General features: G+C 36.0%; 2 protein-coding genes across 3 annotated transcripts; both read right to left on the bottom strand.

The window, feature by feature from the left end:
• On the bottom strand, window positions 1-4,824 carry LOC100270780 (bystin). 2 transcript variants are annotated; one of them, XM_012692262.4, is made up of 9 exons: window positions 4,514-4,824; window positions 3,790-3,913; window positions 2,982-3,219; window positions 2,753-2,909; window positions 2,402-2,593; window positions 1,040-1,248; window positions 734-884; window positions 485-578; window positions 1-375 (listed from the first exon to the last, which is right to left on the bottom strand). In XM_012692262.4, the coding sequence occupies exons 1-8, from the start codon at window positions 4,646-4,648 to the stop codon at window positions 498-500; spliced, it is 1,287 nt and encodes a 428-aa protein (XP_012547716.1). In that variant the 5' UTR covers window positions 4,649-4,824; the 3' UTR covers window positions 1-375; window positions 485-497.
• Window positions 4,825-8,565: 3,741 nt separating this feature from the next.
• Window positions 8,566-13,959, bottom strand: LOC101746909 (uncharacterized). The gene is made up of 5 exons (XM_004928444.5): window positions 13,682-13,959; window positions 11,144-11,285; window positions 9,588-9,740; window positions 9,312-9,463; window positions 8,566-8,838 (listed from the first exon to the last, which is right to left on the bottom strand). The coding sequence occupies exons 1-5, from the start codon at window positions 13,783-13,785 to the stop codon at window positions 8,637-8,639; spliced, it is 753 nt and encodes a 250-aa protein (XP_004928501.1). The 5' UTR covers window positions 13,786-13,959; the 3' UTR covers window positions 8,566-8,636.
• Between the last annotated feature and the right edge of the window lie 5,039 nt (window positions 13,960-18,998).

The raw sequence follows: 18,998 nt of genomic DNA, 5'->3' as shown, positions 1-18,998 counted from the left end.
TTTGTTTTTGTCACGCAGAATTAATTTAATACCTAATGATTTCTTGCAAATCGAATGCTATCAAATGTCTAAAATGTCGCACTAAATTAATCGATGACATATCTCTTATTACTAATCAGAACTTTCAATGTGATCCGCAGAAGTGCAACAGTTACGACATTAAGAAAGTGATTTATTTAATGGAAGACAAATTGCCCGAATGGATTAAGTCCAGAATTGAAAAAGAACAATGGACCAAAGGTAGATTAAACTGTGAAAAATGCAGTTGCAGAATCGGATCATTCGACTATATTTCTGGGAGAAAATGTGAATGTGGTGAAACAGTTTTACCACCAGTGCACTTTACTAGCAGCCAAGTGGATAGACCTATATTATCTGAAAATGCATTAAAATTAAATAAATCAAACACTGAATGAAAAGAAAATAATTCATTACTGATGATAAGCTTTTATTACTATTTAATAAACATTTTTTTAATACATACATTCATGATAATATTATTCAACTGACATCATGTTAGTTGCTTCTTCATTTACTTCAATATCTCTGCATTGAGCTTGTTGTAACTCCCGTCGAATCTATAATAAAAACATATCTATAAATTTTTTAAGTATTTATTACATTAACATTGGAATGTTTTAAAGATACTTAATAGATACTTAAAGTTTAAGTGCTAGTGCTATATTTACATGGAAAATCAAGTAAAAACAATATAATATTCAGAAAAATTTACCTCTTGTGTTATTGTAGGATGATATTGTTTTCTCAATAACTCTAGAAGTGCATCTCGTTGCTCAGTTGATATATCTGCCTTATAACGCTGTACAAACGTTAATAGAGCTTGATGCCATAATACAGGTAATACACGAGCCTCAGATTGAAACCTGTGAAATAGCACATCTAACTTTTTTCAACAATTCGTGTGAAAAGAAGAATCTTATTTGAGTTTTCATTTGTTTATTAGTAAGTACACAACTAATCAATCTAAAGAAGATTGTTAAGTGAATAATAAACAATTATAAAACCAATTTATAGTTACCTCAAAAAATGAAAAACAACAGCATCCACAACTCTATATGGAAGAGCATATTTTTTATCAAAAAGGATTCTCAGGAAAATTGAATTAGCACCGTTATAATCCATTTCAGCTATTTTTAACAAAGCAGCACTAGAATGTAAAACGGGTACTGAATTACGTGCCAGCACAGATCCAACAATTATAGCTTCTCTTAGCGTACAATCCCCAGCCTGAAATCACAAAATACTATTAAATTTATGTAGTTCCAAGAGTATTAGGCAGGCACTGGAGCATACAGGCAATTCAATGCTTGTGTGCCAGGAATCTTGAAACCTACATTGCCACAACTGCATTGAAATAAAAGCTCAAGCTCAAACTGATTACAAACACAGGCATGATCATATAAAGGGGTGAAAGACTTTTTGGTAACATGAGATCATCATAATCATTGTAATTAAAGATCCGTTTTATTTGGTATTAGCATCAACAATTCAATGTTTTTAATTGAACTTCAATTAAGTTTACTCTAATTCAAATATCTGAAGAACTTTTTTTGTTCGGATTTTTCTTCCAAAATTTAAACTTTGAATGGTACTCCTGCAAAGTTGCAAAAATATCGCTTAAACCAAATATCCTTTCACTCCTCGATATTATTTTCCACTTAATTCACCAAACACAAAGTGCAATCAGTTCCCACAAAGTACAATCTCATAGAAACTTAAACCATACTACAAATACAATCCTGAAACTATTCTAGAAAATTCTACAACAAATCTATACTTTGATAGACCTATTTTGTCAGACTTAACAATATACTGTTATCAACAAGATATTATTACACTAGTAAAAAAACCTAAACTGAAATATTATTTGCAATATCCATTCATGGAATGCACGGTCATAAATAGTTGAATACTTGTCCAAATATGCACAACTGAAATAAGAAGTTGCACAAGCATTTCTGGCTTATCCAAAGAGTAACATTAGTTTCCACAGGATTGGCAACAACAGGAGTGATATCAAATTACAGCTTTATCAATCAATTAACATAATGATCCTACTACCTATCACAAAAGGCAGCAAACCTAAACAATTGCGGATAAGTCAGGAAATTTCTTCAAAATGAACAACAATCAAATGCAATATGAATCACATAATAGGACCATTAAAAATAACAGAAAAAATTACTCAACAAATACCAAGCATACCTTCCTATCAATGGTTGTTTGGCTTGGGCCTAACTATGTGATTGAGATGAGAAGACAAGAGAATAAAAATAAAAGTTATTTGTTTAAAATTTTGATTGTGACTCACTCCTTTACAGTGTGTTGTACAAAACACATCACTTTTATATTAATTTTAATCCCAAACTTGGCATCTTACCTCACATAACGGTAGTAAAATTCCCTTCATAAAAGCACCAGGTTTGAACAAGGCCTTCCTCAATGCTTGGTACAAGTGGAAATTCAACCTTTTGTATTCAGCAAGGTCATCTCTGACACGTGGTAGTAAAACTAAATTATAAAACCTCTGAGCCATCTTCTCCTTAAGATTTGATGCAAAAATTCTAGTTGCCTGCAAACCAATAATCATAATGAATAATGTGATAACATTAAATAAAGCCTTCAATTCTGATTAAAGCTATGATTTTCCGAATATCATTCATTAACGCCAGACATTTAAGTATTATTCAACTACTAAATTTATTGTTATTAGTATTTTCTTATTGTTAACCTGATACATAGCAGCTGCTGACCAAGTAGTAGGCTCTGTTAAGTATAAAATTTGCTCCCAATTCTGCAAATGTGGCACCATTTTGAAAGCTTTCGGTAATTTGCCTGATCTATATTTCTGGAGTACATCCCTTACGCCCTCATACATGGTTTTTATTCTGAAATTCAAAATTTATATACAAAGATTGTAATACTTCATTTTGATCAAAAATTTTATCAATCTCACTTACCTTGGATCAATATTCTGCAATTTTAAAGTTTCTGCATCTGAGAACTGAGTCTGTAGTTCTGTGTGTTTGTCAGTAATTTTTTCTTTTATAATATCAGCTAGAGTTCTAACTCTTTCTGTTTTAGATGATTTGAACAATTTGAGTGCTTCTTCATCTGCTTCGTTGATTTCAATGTTATCATAGTATGTGTCAGGTTCCAAGTCATCCTTCTCTGAATCTGAACTATCTGATCCTTTATCTAACAAATAATATCTTTAGTTATTTTTCAACAAGTGGAATTACTAACTATCAAATCTAAATTGCAGTTGAAAATAATTTCAGTTCATTCACAAGGTACATTTGAGAAATTAATTGCATTATAACAAAAATGACTGTTCACTATTTGTTTACTTCTACTGTACATGTACACTGTCATAGAATGTTTTACACACGTCCTTACGGATCCATCAGATCCAATAACCTTAGCATTAGATGCCTTCAGCTCTAACACTAGGAACAGGCTAAGCGACCCTGGTAACTGTACTCGTCAAATTCAACAAAGAAGTCGACGTCCAACCTAAGCCATGCATCAGCCTGCTGAGTTTCTCGCCGGATCTTCTCAGCGGGTCGCGATTCCAATCCGGTTGTAGATTCATTCGCGAAGCAGTTGCTCTTGAGTTGTTAGGTCTCCTTTGGAGGGGCTTGGGCAGCTGTTAGCAAATCCCACCCCTCCTGGTTGAGCCTTTGCTCACCCACCTGTCCTGGTGAAACTGGAAAGGCCTCCAGGCCACCAGTAATTCTATCAACATAAAAAAAAAGAATGTTTTACCTTTAAAGCTTGACACAAGAGTGACATGTTTTGCTGGAGACGGACCAATCTCATTGTCTTCTAGTTCAGCTTGTTGCCTTCTAGCAGTTTTTAAAATTTTTTTAGACAAATCTGCTTTTACAAACTGAAAAAATATATAAAATCGATTATTGTGGACATTATCTGCCATCTGCACGTTGCCCGCAGAGGTGTAGACAACTTGGAACGTCTGATGGTCACTGGGAAAGTAGAAGGAAAACGTCCTAGAGGCCGGAGCCCCAAACGTTGGTCCAACCAGATCTCCGAGCAAACCAGCGGACCACTTAGCGCTGCACTACACCAGGCAACTGACCGGAACCGATGGAGGCTAACAGTAGACAAGCTAAAACGGAGTCACGATCCTCAGCAATGAGGGAGCGATGGAGAAGAAGAAGAAGAAGAATCTGCCATCTGCCTATTTTTGATTCCTAATGCCTACATTACCACCCGGCCTATTTCTGCCGTGAAGCAGTAATGCGTTTTGATTGAAGGGCAGGGCAGCCTTTGTACTGTTAAAAGTGAGACCTTAAAGCTCATGTCTCAAGGTGAGTGGCGGCATTTACGTTGTGTCTATGGGCTCCGGTAACCACTTAACACCAGGCGGGCAGTGACATGTCCAACAATCTAAGCAATAACAAAATAAATAAATAAAACATTATACTTAAATAGATTACAGAAATAATTTAAAGTAGTATGCATAATTTACCTCATCGTCTTCATCGTGCCTATTTCTATCTTTGGTCCTATTTTTAATTTTGACTGAATTTCCAGATTCAATTTGATCAGCAAGAGCTAAATTTTTTCCCACTTGTGAGGGCTTCAACTTTTTAACTTTACCCATATTAGTTTCAACTAAATGGTCAGTAAGGAAACTTTTAACAAACACCACAGTTTTCTTAATACTACATACAAAAACCGTTCCTGCGGAACATAAATTGTAAACGTTATCAAAGATTTACCATGTGCTGTTGTTTTTTTAGTTAGAAAATGTCATAAATTTTTGCAGCTGTAATGACATTGTCAATGTCTTCGAGTTAAGGGAACATAGCCTATACAACCTACATAGCCTAGACAGCCTAATCTTTTGTTTGTCACTAATTTTACTGAGGATTATATAAAATCCACGGCTTTATATTGAAAGTTTTACATTACTGAAAATTTTGAAAAACTATGATTTAAATTTAAAGCATAAAAGACAAAAAACTAACCATAAAGTTAGAAAATAATGGCGGGCGTCCAAAATACCTACAGAGATACTATGATCATCTATAAATTACTATACCTAAAAAAACCTAATAATACACGCTGTAGCCAAATAAAAAATTCATACATACGTTTTTTGAAGTTATACTTCTTTAGGCGCGCGCACCGTGACACAAAATTAACAGAATGAAGTTGCTCACTAAATCGCTCACTACAATACGACTGACGTAGCTATTAATAAAATAAAATAATAATCATAAAAATAAAGTATAACTTCTTACGCGCGTACATAAGTACACGCACCCCTTTTTTTTAATACGCTTTTATTAGCTTCAGACGTTACATACGTCTGAAGCTAATAAAAGATAGTTTGTAACGGAATCTTTGAACATGATTTTGACCCCCTTCAAAACGTCGGATTAACTTGAAATTTGATATACCGAAAAATGGGGTTATTGGGGTTTGAGAGGTGAATGGGGAAAAGCAGGAAAATCTTTCGACGCTCAATATTAGTTTTTTAATCGTTGCAAAATCTTCCATTTTTTGTAGTGTAATAAAAGTTCACAAAACAACTCTGAATATGCATGATAATAGCTGCTATCTTATTCTTCTTGTTGTGGTAATTATTTTAGTGCTAGACTTTACTCTCTTTTATTTATTTGATAATAATAAAAGACAACTGTGATTTATAAACGTTATTTAGTGTTTGAACCATCATATTGTATTAAAAGTAAGTCTCAACTGTTATTGGTTTTAATGTTTTTTGATAATATAAAAAAACATGTAAAAATCTGTTGTTTTTGGGGACGTCTGAGGTACAAATAACAACGAGATGGGCAATTGGGATGAGAATAAGTTAAATGGGAACGACCTAAGTATAAATAGGTACAGGCGTGTAGGGTTGTCTATGTAGTTATAACAATATTTTTTAAATGTTGGTAAGAATCTGGTTTATTCATGATGTTTTTGTCTAGAACTTTTATTCAAAATTATCAATGCAGTGTTATTTTATTGTTTGGCAAATCAGTTACGTATTGTTTTCTATTTTTAAATATGCCTCGCGTGTACGTATAAAAAAGTGCAAAGCCTTATAAGATAAATGATCCCTTAATATTAAAAACAGCATTATAAGCCTATGAAATTGGGAATAAGTCTTTGGTTGAAATAGCTAAGCAATTTAACATAAGTAACTCGGCTTTGCACAGACATGTAACAAGAACAATGAAATCTCAAAGTGGAGAAAAATGTCGAAGTAATACATAATAAAATATATTAATATTTGTCATAGTGGGGGTCCACCTGATTAATCCATGGAATAACCTAATCTCTTAACCCAGATAAAAATATCAGCCCCTAAGTACTTACCAAGAACGAAGTAATATAAACCGTTTATAAGAAAGCCCGCCCGCTCGAATTTAGACCAGGTGCTTACTCTCCCTTAAACAGAATCATTTGGGACTACATTCATGTGCACGGTAGCGCGGTGTCCGTCAATGTTCATTCGGAGTTGTTCGATTGCGCTGAACTAATTTTAGGTGATGAAATACATATTTTCTAATTGTCTCACAACTTACAAGAAAAATCTGTCACTGATAAATTTCCCAAGTAAAATTAATCATAAGTAATTAAATGTAATCAAGTTTTACTTATACATTCTTTTTTATTTTTGTTGTCAATGCACTGTCGATTGCACCTATAATTGAGGTGACATCTGCCATGTACTTTTGTCAGGTTTTTCAATGTTTTTTATTGATGAACACTTTGTTGGTGCAACTAAATAAATAAATAAATTAAAACCAAGAACTGCCAGCCCTAGCAAATTTCTCTATTAATACTAATTTCGTCTCCATTAATCGCAATTGCCGGGTAAATAGGGAAAGCACCTATTTTTGCTTTTTTTGCTTAAACTGGAATACTAATTGCATAGCTTGAAATTGGATAACAAAGATACCCCCAAGACTCAATCATTTTGATCCTGATATAGCATTTTAAACATCAACAACTACCTTAAAATTGTTCATCAAGTTGGAATTTGTCCCTAATCATTCCGTTTTACCGGTACTTATTAAGGACCGATGACCATTCAATACAAAAATATGTATATATAAAAAAAAAATTCAAAAATTGAAATTCAACTAAAAAATGAAAGATAAATAATAGTTTAAAAAAAATAACAAAATACGCTTTTATATAAAATCCAACTAAAAAATAGAAAATAAATTTTAATGAATTTTAATCAAAAATAGTGTAAGAAAAAATTATTTTACTGTAAAAAAGCGTGGGCTGCATGGTATCAGTAGTTATAAATATTTTATGAACAGATATGAGTAGAAGGTTAATTTTGAAAATATTCTGAAAACCTACCCTCTTAGTTACCAGGTCATAAAATCCGTTAAAAAATAAAAATCATTAGATTGGAGACACCTCTACTCTAGGGTTTTTAACAGCTACCCAGTATCTTTTGATGAGTTGAAGGAGCGTATTCGCGAAGATAATAGTAAGAGATAGGTAATTCTCAAAACACATGTAAAGCTGTCATTAAAATCTTTCGCTCTAAGTTACAGGAGTGTCAAAATAATCAATAGCCACATTAGGATGGTGTATCTAATTTAAAAAATATATCAAATTTTATATAATAAATGTTTAAAATGTATAATACTGGTGCTCCATCCTAATGTTAGATTAATATATTTCATTTAATAAATAAATAAATTATATCAGGAATATTGACATAGTAAACTCCATCTTACGGTTTTTTTGAAACAAGGATGATCCTCTACTATTTTACCTTTATTGTTTCGCCTTTTAATAAAATAGATTATTTATTCAAATCATAGGGAATACGAGCATTTTGGCCAACTACAATCTTGAGTCATGTTACAAGTCTGATGGCTTATACCGGTCACTCACATTCATGCACGCATGCACATTGCGCACGAATACGCAAACCCACAAGTGTAAGACGACATTTGCAAATGATTATGCAAAGTTTTCGCTGCATTCGTGGTTTTCAAGCTGTGTCGGTTTTTTAACGGACATCAAAGCGCGCGAACCGCAATCCTTCGCGTAGTCTCCCACACATTCGTGTGACCAGTTGTGCCCACAATTGCGAAGGTAACGGACGTTTCGCCATTTTCATAGTTCGTGACGATTACTGTGTAGCGTACCTTTATCATGGATTGGAACAACACCAAGGTGATGGAGTTCATTGAACTCCTGCAAAATGAATCGACCATATGGGACCCTCAAAAGAAATCCCATAAAAACAAAATGGCCGTTAATGACACCTGGGAAAGAATTAAAAACTCTTTTTCTCTTCAATGTTCTATTGACGAATTAAAAAAGAAGAGAAATTCGTGAGACATTCGTAAACAAGTGTAGGTGGAAGCGCAAACGGGTTCGCAAATTGAGTACCGAACCCATTTGCACAGCCGCTAAGTTTGCGAATGAATGTCTGACAGCCCTTCACATGCGCGCGAACGTTTGTACAATATACGAATGTTTGCGCACATGTGAGTGGCCGGCATTAGTTTCGGAATGGATAAAGTAAAAAAATTTATATCTTGTCTGTATGATTTATTTTCAGCATTTAATTATTTCAAAGACTCCTATTTGAATCACATTAATCAATTGTTCAATGCTTCGAGATCGCGGATTACTTGTTTCAAGTTGACATTGACATCAGCAATAGCGGAACCAGCAATGCTTTTAACAGTGGTTTCAACGAATCCCATGATGACATTATCGAAAAGACGCACAAACACATTTGCCAAAGGAGTCACCAACCAATCGTAGAGAATGTTTCCAGAAAGGCTCACTCGAATAACACTGAAAAAAAAACGAAAGCTTAATTTATTTTTATTGTTATGTGATCAATGTTTGAAGATACAGGTCCAAAGATGAAACGAGAAAAAGTACTAAGTACATACTTAATAAAAATCTGAAATGTTATTGCAAAGGTCACTGGCAGACGGCCCTCATGACCCCACGAGAATGCAGATTTCGCCCATAAATTCGATTTTGTAGCTTTAAAGTTGTGCCACGCACATCTTTAAATAATATTACTTTACTATTTAATAGAACTAAAGGGATTACTAACCTACTTAATCTTAGAAATCAACACTTCTACCACCTGTCTTAAGTTAAAAGAAATCTGCGCACAAGTGCTTTAATTCAATATTTTAATAATAATCAACTAAAACTGGTATGTAGGTAGTAGTAAAAACGATCGCTATGCTCTTATTAAAAATGAAATGTAACAAGCGAAATGAAATAAAAGTACAAATCAAACTATTACGAACCCAACGTCAGTTAGATAAAGCTCTTGAAGATGAATCTCATCGTTGTTGAAGTCGATGATGAGATCAACATTTATAACGAATTGAGACAAAGAACCCCTGATGCGACCAGTAGGTCCGATGTTCATTACTTTCACGCGATAATCGAAATCGAACTGGAAGAAATGGTGATGATAACGTATTAATTTACATTCAATTATTGTTCAGAAAACAAACTCATGATTAGGAAATATAAACACCAATGGGTCATTATATTCAATTTTGTAAACAATACCATACCTCAAGATCGGTAAATTTAAATTTGGCCTGGGCACGCAACATCTTTGCGAAGTAATGCACCAACTGATCTCCTGAACGAGCCACGTTTACTAAGCCGCTCATTTTGCCATTAGTAAGACCCAAACTCGCTCTATAGGTAATAAGGACTGGTCTCTGAAAATAAGAACAGTAAGAATAAGAACAGAACAGAAAAAAAAAACGCCTGCCTGTGGGATTTAAATACAGACAGATTCGTATTGTTCGATATCAGTACAGCAAGCATCGTAACTTTTAGGTCACGGCAACTTCATTGTTCAATTTTTCAATTTCTTTTTTTTTCTACCTGTGCTGGTAGCCTCGATGGATTATCTTAGCTTCACCGAAAGTGTAGGCGAGCTCATGAGGCTCAGCCTAGCGTCTCTGTTAATACTAGCCCTAGTAAGGGCTATGTTCGCTAAATCTACCACTGGATTAGATTCGAGACTCACTGAGAAGATTGGGTGAGAAACTCGTCGAGAATGCCAAAAAACACCGATGGGGATCGAGAGGATCCGAAATGACATGTTTATGTTTGAAAGCCCAATGCATTATGGCAGAAATGATCTGAAAGGTGGCACCTACTTAGGCGTACTAACAGATTATTCGTAAAAGCGTCATTATTGCCTTTAAACCTTTATCGTCTCGTAGAAGAAGTCAATATATTAGTTAAAGAGAATAAGTACTAAAGATCTGAGTATGCTCGATCGTATGTTTTTTTCCCGACATACAAAGCACAGAAGAAATTCCCAGCTTGAGGCCGACGATTTATGATATACTAAACGTGTCCCAGGGTTATTTACTCGCATTATTATTTGTTACTCAAATAGAATGAAAAACATAAACCTTTCCCCGGGATAAGAATTGGCTTCTGCGGAGGAACTTTGTACCGTATGTTCCATGGGGAGTTCTCTAAGGAATTATTTGAGATGATCCCATCATCTCGTTTTTACCATCGCACCGCCCGCCACCGAAGTAGAGTTCATCCATATTACTTAGAACCACTGCGCTCATCAACAATGCGCTTCCAGAGATCTTTTTTGTCATGTACCATCCGGCTTTGGAATGAGCTCTCCTCTACAGTGTTTCCCGAGCGCTATGGCGTGTCTTTCTTCAAACGAGGCTTATGCAGAGTACTTTACGGTAGGCAGCAGGCTGTTTCTGAGCCTGACATTGCTTATGTCCATGGGCGACTGTAACCACTCACCATCAGGTGGGCCGTATGCCCGTCTGCCTACAAGGGCAAAAAAACTGTCAGGTCAAAAGTTCATTATCGATTACCATGATAATTATTGTAATACAATATAAAAAAATCCATACTGGATAGGATTTACGTCAAATCAGTTCTTACTGAACGCCTAAATCACAAAAGGATCTGTACCAAATATTAAGACTCTCGTACTCGTAATTTCGGAGATCTCATGACGAACGACTGGTATTTCGTTTTTACATATAATATTTGAAGTAATACGTTACTACATTTTATGTATATGTTATCATACGACAATGTTCTAATAAAAATCTTATAATTGTATACTAACAACTTCAAAAGTCTCTTCGATGTCGGGAATACTTAAAGGATCAAGGTCATGTTTTATCATGAACGGAACCAATGTATCAATCATGCTGTCGACGTATGCGTTGATATCTGCTGTTAGACCAAGGCCTTCCCAGTTACGAGTGCTAAAAAAAAAACAATTATTGCATAAATTTCACCGGCCACTCCTACTGCAGCATCATGTAGCAAAATAAATGATATATAGAGTTTTTAACTAGACGTAACAACGTGAATACCACTACCATATTGATATGAGGCCCATAATTGGATTATTATCATATCTATGCCATCCTTCAAAACGATTAATATTCCCGCTACCTTGCCTTATACCATACCATTGGTGACTGCCAGAAAGTTTGAGAGCCGGCAGCTGTGCCAGCATACAAATGTGCATCATTCGACTTCCTTACCAGTTTTTCCCACCAGTTAAGCCCCACGGGCTTCTATTCCATTCATAACAACATAGTAAAACCCTTGTTATTTCGACATTTGTATTGAGGACCATTTTACTCTGAGACTACTGGTGGTAGGACCTCTTGTGAGTCCGCACGGGTAAGTACCACCATACTGCCCATTTCTGCCGTGAAGCAGTAATACGTTTCGGTTTGAAGAGTGGGGCAGCTCTTGTAACTATACTTGAGACCTTAGAACTTATATCTCAAGGTGGGTGGCGCGTTTACGTCGTAGATGTCTATGAGCTCCAGTAACCACTTAACACCAGGTCGGCTGTGAGCAATAAAAAAAATTATATATATCTGATGATAGACATTTAAGTAATATTGCCACTATGAACTATTTATTTTTGGAAAACAATAAATATAAATTTCATTGTCTGCTACTCCAGTTAGCAGGCATCTATAATTTAAAATTAGATAATCACTATCAAAAGCTTCAGACATCACAACGTCGAAGTCTCAATTATATTGTAAGTACAATGGCTATCCGACTTCAAACCGAAGTTCATGACTTCTTCGCGGCAGAAATATGCAGATTACTGCTTGCTACCCGTGAATGGGGTAACAAAGGTATCGTATGCTAACTAACATCAACTCAGGCATTTCATAATGAGCAATAGCGGTAATGAAGACATTTTATCCTATAATCTCTTCTACTTATATTTCCAGTACCTTTACGAACTTCGGTATTTTTCTTGATTAAGAATCTACTTTCTGGTTTTGAATGAATTAAGTACTTGATCATGGGAGTTTAATTTAATATTTTAATAATTTATACCCGAAATGTTACGAAAACAAAAATATCTATCTAATCATAATCAAAATCACCTTCACTATTAAGCAACGTAAAAGACAACCGATGTTGATGTTTCGATTAGAAATAATATTTAGATAAAAACAACCGTATCTTATCCGCAGTTTGATCTAGTTAAATTATTTTATGCTGAAATATTCAACGTTATTAAATAATCAGCATAAATATTCCTATAGATCTTATCAAACAATGATATTATTACAATAAAAGTTTATTAATTCAGAAAGTATACATAAAATATATTAGTTTAAATTTCACTACAATAATTTTTGTGTGTTCAATCGATAGTTTACGTATTGTTAGTTGGATTATTTTAAATTGATGTGTGACGAAAAGTTACAAAATACCCTGATGAAACTATGGTTTACTGGTGGTAGAATCTATTGTGAGTCCGCGCGGGTAGGTACCACCACCCTGCCCATTTCTGCCGTGAAGCAGTAATGCGTTTCGGTTTGAAGGGTGGCGCATTTACGTTGTGGATGTCTATGGGCTCCAGTAACCACTTAACACCAGGTGGGCTGTGAGCTCGTCCACCCATCTAAGCAATATAAAAAAAAAACAAAAAAAAACTTAAATATCTCATGGAGTAGCTAAAAGTTTAATAAAGTAAGCCGGGGAAAGTTGTTCCTTACTCCTTACTTGTTACTCATATACAAATCCCTTTTTTTTTCGGGGACTGGGGTCAAACCTCCTATGAGGTCCCCGCGCCTAAGGGGCGCCCGGGGTATGTGGGACTTGACGATCTGTAGATATTGGGAACAGACCGCGAGCTCAAGGATATTTTTAGGGCCCTACCGCACTAAGCGACTAAAATGCTTATATTTAAAAAACTGTAAGTACTTCTTTTTTTTAATTTTCAATTAAAATTTTAGTTTAATTATCTTGTGAACATAAAAAAAATATTGTTGAATAGTTCAAAATCTAAAAATCGTTTCGTGAAATATATTCAATGTTTACATTTTAATGATTTACTAATATTTTATTACTAATTAACAAGCATGTACCTATTGGACGTATAGCTACTATGCTTGTTACTAAGCGATTGGTTCAGAGGGTTCTACATTTAGAACCCACTGAATCAATTGCCTATACCCTCATAATTATGAGGATAAATTAATTTAATGAACATATGAAGGCTAATATGAGACGATTTCTTAACCCAATAACCCTTCTTCTGCATGATGTATTTGACTCTACACTATGTTATTTCAATAAATTAGAAATGAATATAACTTAGAAGGATTTAACTTACACGGCATTCCTGGCTTGAGAATGGAATTGGCTCTGGGCAACAAAATCATGGCCCTCTGTTGCAACCAACAGCGCCAGTATTAGAACAGCCGAATACTTGTACATGTTTCTTGTAACACCAACAATATTCTACTTTGATTAATGGCTAATATTATTAATTTATACAACCCCACGCCGTGAGATTAATTGATAGAACTACCATTATCAATATCGATATATCTTATAAAAATCAGTAAAATCTGATACGAAAACGTTTAGATTTAGATAAAAATCATAATTGATGTGTTTTGCGCAAGCAGGTATTTTTCTGTTGTTAACAGTCATTGTATTACTCAAAATGTTTTTTAAAGTTGATGATAAGCCAAATAGTTATATATTGTATATAGATATAAAATAGAATAGTTGAAATATAGATACATTTTAATTTAGAAAACCTAACGGTTCAATGCAAAATATATTTAATATTTATAATTAACATCATAAAATTATACCACTTATAGCCAGGATCGAAATGCACGACTGATTCGCAACAGAAATACCCGGTGGCACCATTTGTTAGGGATAACGATATGTTCTAATCACGATAAAATCACTGGAGGTATGCCATCACCATTACCGTCCATGTCAATCATCGTCTAACTATTTCTGCTCTGAAGCAGTCATGCTTTCTAGTTTAATAACAATAGTAGTTTCAGAGAGAGCGAATATGCTAAAATAAACAAAAATGCACAATAAACAAATGCAATCCATTAATTACAAAAAAGTACAATGGACGGTCTTATCGCTAAGAGCGATTTCTTCCAGACAACTATCAGGTGGACAAGAGGAAATAAATTAACCGCGGTGTACTTAGAGGTTAACAAATATATACTTATGAATATACATACAAATATGAACAATAAGTTTATTGATAATTATACTACTACTTTACACATTACAAAAATGAAAAACAATTTATGTAAATACCTTCTTTTTTTTGGTCAGGAGGAAATCGTCGGACTTCCGCCCTTCACTGAGGATGGCGGGCGGGGTATGTCAGAGTCGAACTGACTAAAATCTCCTGTCGCTCAACAACCAACGTCCAAACCTCGCATGAGACAGAACTTATGAAAAGGCAAAGGGGGGAAAGTGAAGCGTTTAGTGCGGAGCACATCTGTCCCATCACCCTCCCCTTCGGGACGGCGGACGCGGTCGTCGGCGCCATGACCACCAGCCCTCTCGGTCGGCAGGCTGTCCGAAGCCCGCCTAGATGGCGCCGGTTAGAATAAGTTACCCTACGGAATACCCCGCTGGGCCAGAACCAGCGTGGGTCGAGGATAGCCGGCCTTCCATCACCTGGATGCTCTTGCGCAAAACGCATGCAGAGCAGCTTGCACGTCGTCTTCTTAGGGTCCCCTCGCCGGTCCCCAGATCGACATGTGAGGGGGACCCGAAACACTTAGAGGGCCAGGGCTTGGGCGAGATCCGCCTCCGTGGCCCCCGCTCGACAGCGGCGGGATTGTGCGTCTCTCATGCGCCCCGCCGCCTCCTTCTGCGAGATGGTGCACTCGCAGAAGTCAAGTATTACGTAAATACCTATAAAAAAAAAATGTTATCCTAACATAAATTAAACAAATTGATAACTAATTGTATCTGCAAATGGGACTTCAATCTCGTGTCTTAGGGTGAGTGGCGACATTCATGTTGTTTAAAATGTTCAGTGACATTCACGTTGTAACGCTTGTAATGAATATCAGCTCGGGTGTCCGCCTAAAAACAGCTGAACCGTGAGCTACTTAAAATAGTTGTTATTTTTTCGAAAATTCAGAATTATAATTTACGTATCGACTGATAGTAGGACCGCGAAGCAGTAATGCGTTCGGATTGAAAGGTCTGTAAACTATAGAATTGAGATTTAGACCTCGTCTCTCGAGATAGGTGGCATCTTTTGTGTTATGGGTGTCTATGGACTTCGGTAACCGCAGAGCGGTGAGCTCGTTCACCAGATTATAATAAAATTTAAACAAGAACTCACAATATGATATTTTAATTCATTATTTTAAAGCCATCGCTTAAATATCGTTTTAATATTTTTTATTAACAAAAAGGTAAAGCGAAACATTACGTAGCAGTATTACGTAATTTTTGTTATTTTACATACATTTATAATATAAGGTAATAATAAGCTGATAACGGACAATGTTATTGTTATTTTACCAAAGAATAGGCGGAACGGAATTAGCAAAACAGTTTTGTATTTCTTATCATTTTTTATCTGATCTTTTAAATTAGAAGATAATGTATGTAATTGCTTTTTATTTTTCCAGAAAGATATCCTTGATCTCTTCTGATTGGATATTCAAAGCCGACGATCACATTAACGGAATGTTAAAATATACAGAAATCTGCGTCCTACCGGATCTCGTTAATCGGTGTAGGTAGGTACATCTTTTTGTTAATTAATGTAGATTGCGTAATATGGTTTCTTTTTGTTTATAAAATACTTATTTGGATGTTACATATTTTAACATACTTTTATTGGCTTCCTTTGAGTGTATGTATGTAACAGAATATTTGTACTTGTTGTTGTATTAATTCACAACTTAATATTGAAGCTCATCCCTGATTAGAAAAAGAGATTTGAAAAGATTCGAAATGGCTCAAAGAAATTAAAAAAGATTCAACTTAACAAATGTGTATATAGATATATATTTTGCATGGATTCAATATTTTTAAATATTTTTTTTAATAAGGGATTTTATTGAAATAAGGATGCAAAAATCTTGGATTGAAATTAGTAAGTATCTTCAATATATTTCAATTTGTTACTCTGAGACGCATGCGCAGTGCTCTCGCGCTCGCACTCCCGGCTGAATATTTTTTTTGTTTAGCGGAAGTTTGGTCACTCGAATTTGTCTGACTGATGAAATATAACTTGGTTTGTAATAGTTACTTGAATAACATATTTAAAAGTCAGACATGAAAAAATAAGTAAAGTTCATTAATTTCTTGTCGAGCTTTAAAGCGTCTGACAAAAGCTCTGGTCCATGAAGTGTCTGACATTTTATACAGGTGTCACAGGGCAAGCTCCACAAGTAGGCAGGTATTTAAAGTATACTAGACGCTACTAACAGCCTGGCCACGGGACATTCGCCGATGCGAATATTCGCGCGGTGCGAACGGCGAAGCGTCTAGCGACTAAAACAAGCGCATAGAAATGTACCTAACAAGCCACGCGCACCGGCGACCGGCGAAGCGACCGGCGAAATGTACCGAGCGAATCGCGCGATGCGGCGGGCGAGCAAAACAAATGCATGAATACGGACGGCGCGAGCCACGGAGTCGAGCGGTAGTCGCGGCGAATAGTACAGTGATTAAATGAGTTTAGTTGTTTTCGCCGCGAAAAATTAACGCCGAAATTTTTATATTTTTTATTTATTTTTTATTTTATATTTTTAAAGTCGTCGTGGCCTAACGGACGTCCGGTGCAATCGTGTTGAGCGATGCACCGGTGTTCGAATATCAGGCGGGTACCAATTTTTGTAATGAAATACGTACTCAACAACACTCAACGTTCACGATTGATTTCCACGGTGAAGGAATAACATCGTGTGATAAAAATGAAATCTTCAAAATAATAATTTGCGTAATTACTGGTGGTAGGACCTCTTGTGAGTCTACACGGGTGGGTACTACCACCCTGCCTATTTCTGCCGTGAAGTAGTAATGCGTTTCGGTTTGAAGGGTGAGGCAGCCATTATAACTATACTTGAGACCTTAGAACTTATATCTCAAGGTGGGTGGCGCATTTACGTTGTGGATGTCTATGGGCTCCAGTAACCACTTAACACAAGGTGGGCTGTGAGCTCGTCCACCCATCTAAGCAATAAAAAAATAAAATAGCTGAAATACTAGCTAGACCAGCTATTTGGAAGTCTAGCCACCCAAAGTATTTCTCGTACTTCTTGTGGAATTCTCCATCTATAGGTATACTCCGATTCTTATTCAAATCATGTACTTCACAATATTTTCCAAATAATAGGTCCTGAACCAAAAAACTATTAATTTGTAAGCAATATCGAGATAATTTCGATATAGACATTTCGCTGTCGGACTTCCTTACTAGTCGCGGCGGCGAACGTGAGTACCCGTGGCCTGCAAACGGTGCTGCGCGAATGGTCGCCTCGCCCACCGCTTCGCTGTTCGCACCGCCGATCCCCGTGGCCAGGCCGTAAGTCGTGAAGGTTTCATCCATGTGAAAATAAGTTACGTCAGAACGCGCTGGGATCTTGGACTAATATTAAAACCTACCTAAGAATATTGTTACTTCGTTCATGATAAATAATTTAGCAACATCCGTTACTCTTTCCCAAGTCGTAAATAATACAATATTTAATTATTTTTTTCTAAAGATATACTTAACTTTGCCTATATATATATAAGATTCAACTTGATATAACTTTTCTTTTTTTTGTCGGATTTTTTCAGGCAAATTATACATAAAACTCAAAAAAAAGCTAGACAATTTACAAGTTATCAGTTCTAATAAACTCGCACTCGCAGTAAAAAAACAGAACTTCTCTCGCTTACAATCACATGAACTACTTTGAGTTTGCGTATTGTACACACATAATAAGGATGCATAGCTCACAAAACCCCGGTAACCGTATTCATCGAACTCGACAAAAAGTTCGATGTGCAACCTAACCCATGCATCAGCCCGTTGAGTTTCTCGCCGGATCTTCTCAGCGGGTCGCGATTCCGATTCGGTAGTAGATTCATTCGCGAAGCAGCTGCTCTTGAGTTGTTAGGTCTTCTTCGGAGGCGCTCCGGCAGCTGTTAGCAAATCCCACCCCTCCTGCCTAAGTTTTGCTCGCCCACCTGTCCTGATAAAACTGGAAAGGCCTCCGGGCCACCAGTAATATTTCAATCATAAAAAAAATATCACAAAATGTATGTTGTATTGTATTATGTTTGTTTTCAAGTTTTTTTTCACCATACATTTCGCAGTCGATGGGTAAACAAACCCATTATCGGGACGGTGTTAAAACACCCCTCTTCAAATTTGGGGTCCAATTTCCAATTGTATCGACTTTTTTTCTTCTACCTATGCTGATGAGCCTTGAGAGGCTATATCAGCGTTATTCTAGCGTGTACAAGAGCCCAAACCAGGTTTTGCTAACATTAGCCCTAGCAAGAGCAGTTCGGGAGGATCCGAAATGATGTGTTTAGGGCGACTTCGACTGTTTACCATTCTGTCCGCAGAATCGGGTATGTAATTTCCGGCGGCCACGAAACGAGGGTTTTCGTGTCGTGCCGCCTTTTCAAAGTGGTGCATC

The sequence above is a fragment of the Bombyx mori genome, chromosome 15 (assembly GCF_030269925.1).
Source record: "Bombyx mori chromosome 15, ASM3026992v2".
Classification (NCBI taxonomy): domain Eukaryota; kingdom Metazoa; phylum Arthropoda; class Insecta; order Lepidoptera; family Bombycidae; genus Bombyx; species Bombyx mori.
The sequence above is the reverse complement of the archived record's forward strand: the minus strand, read 5'-3'. Positions and strand labels throughout refer to the sequence as shown.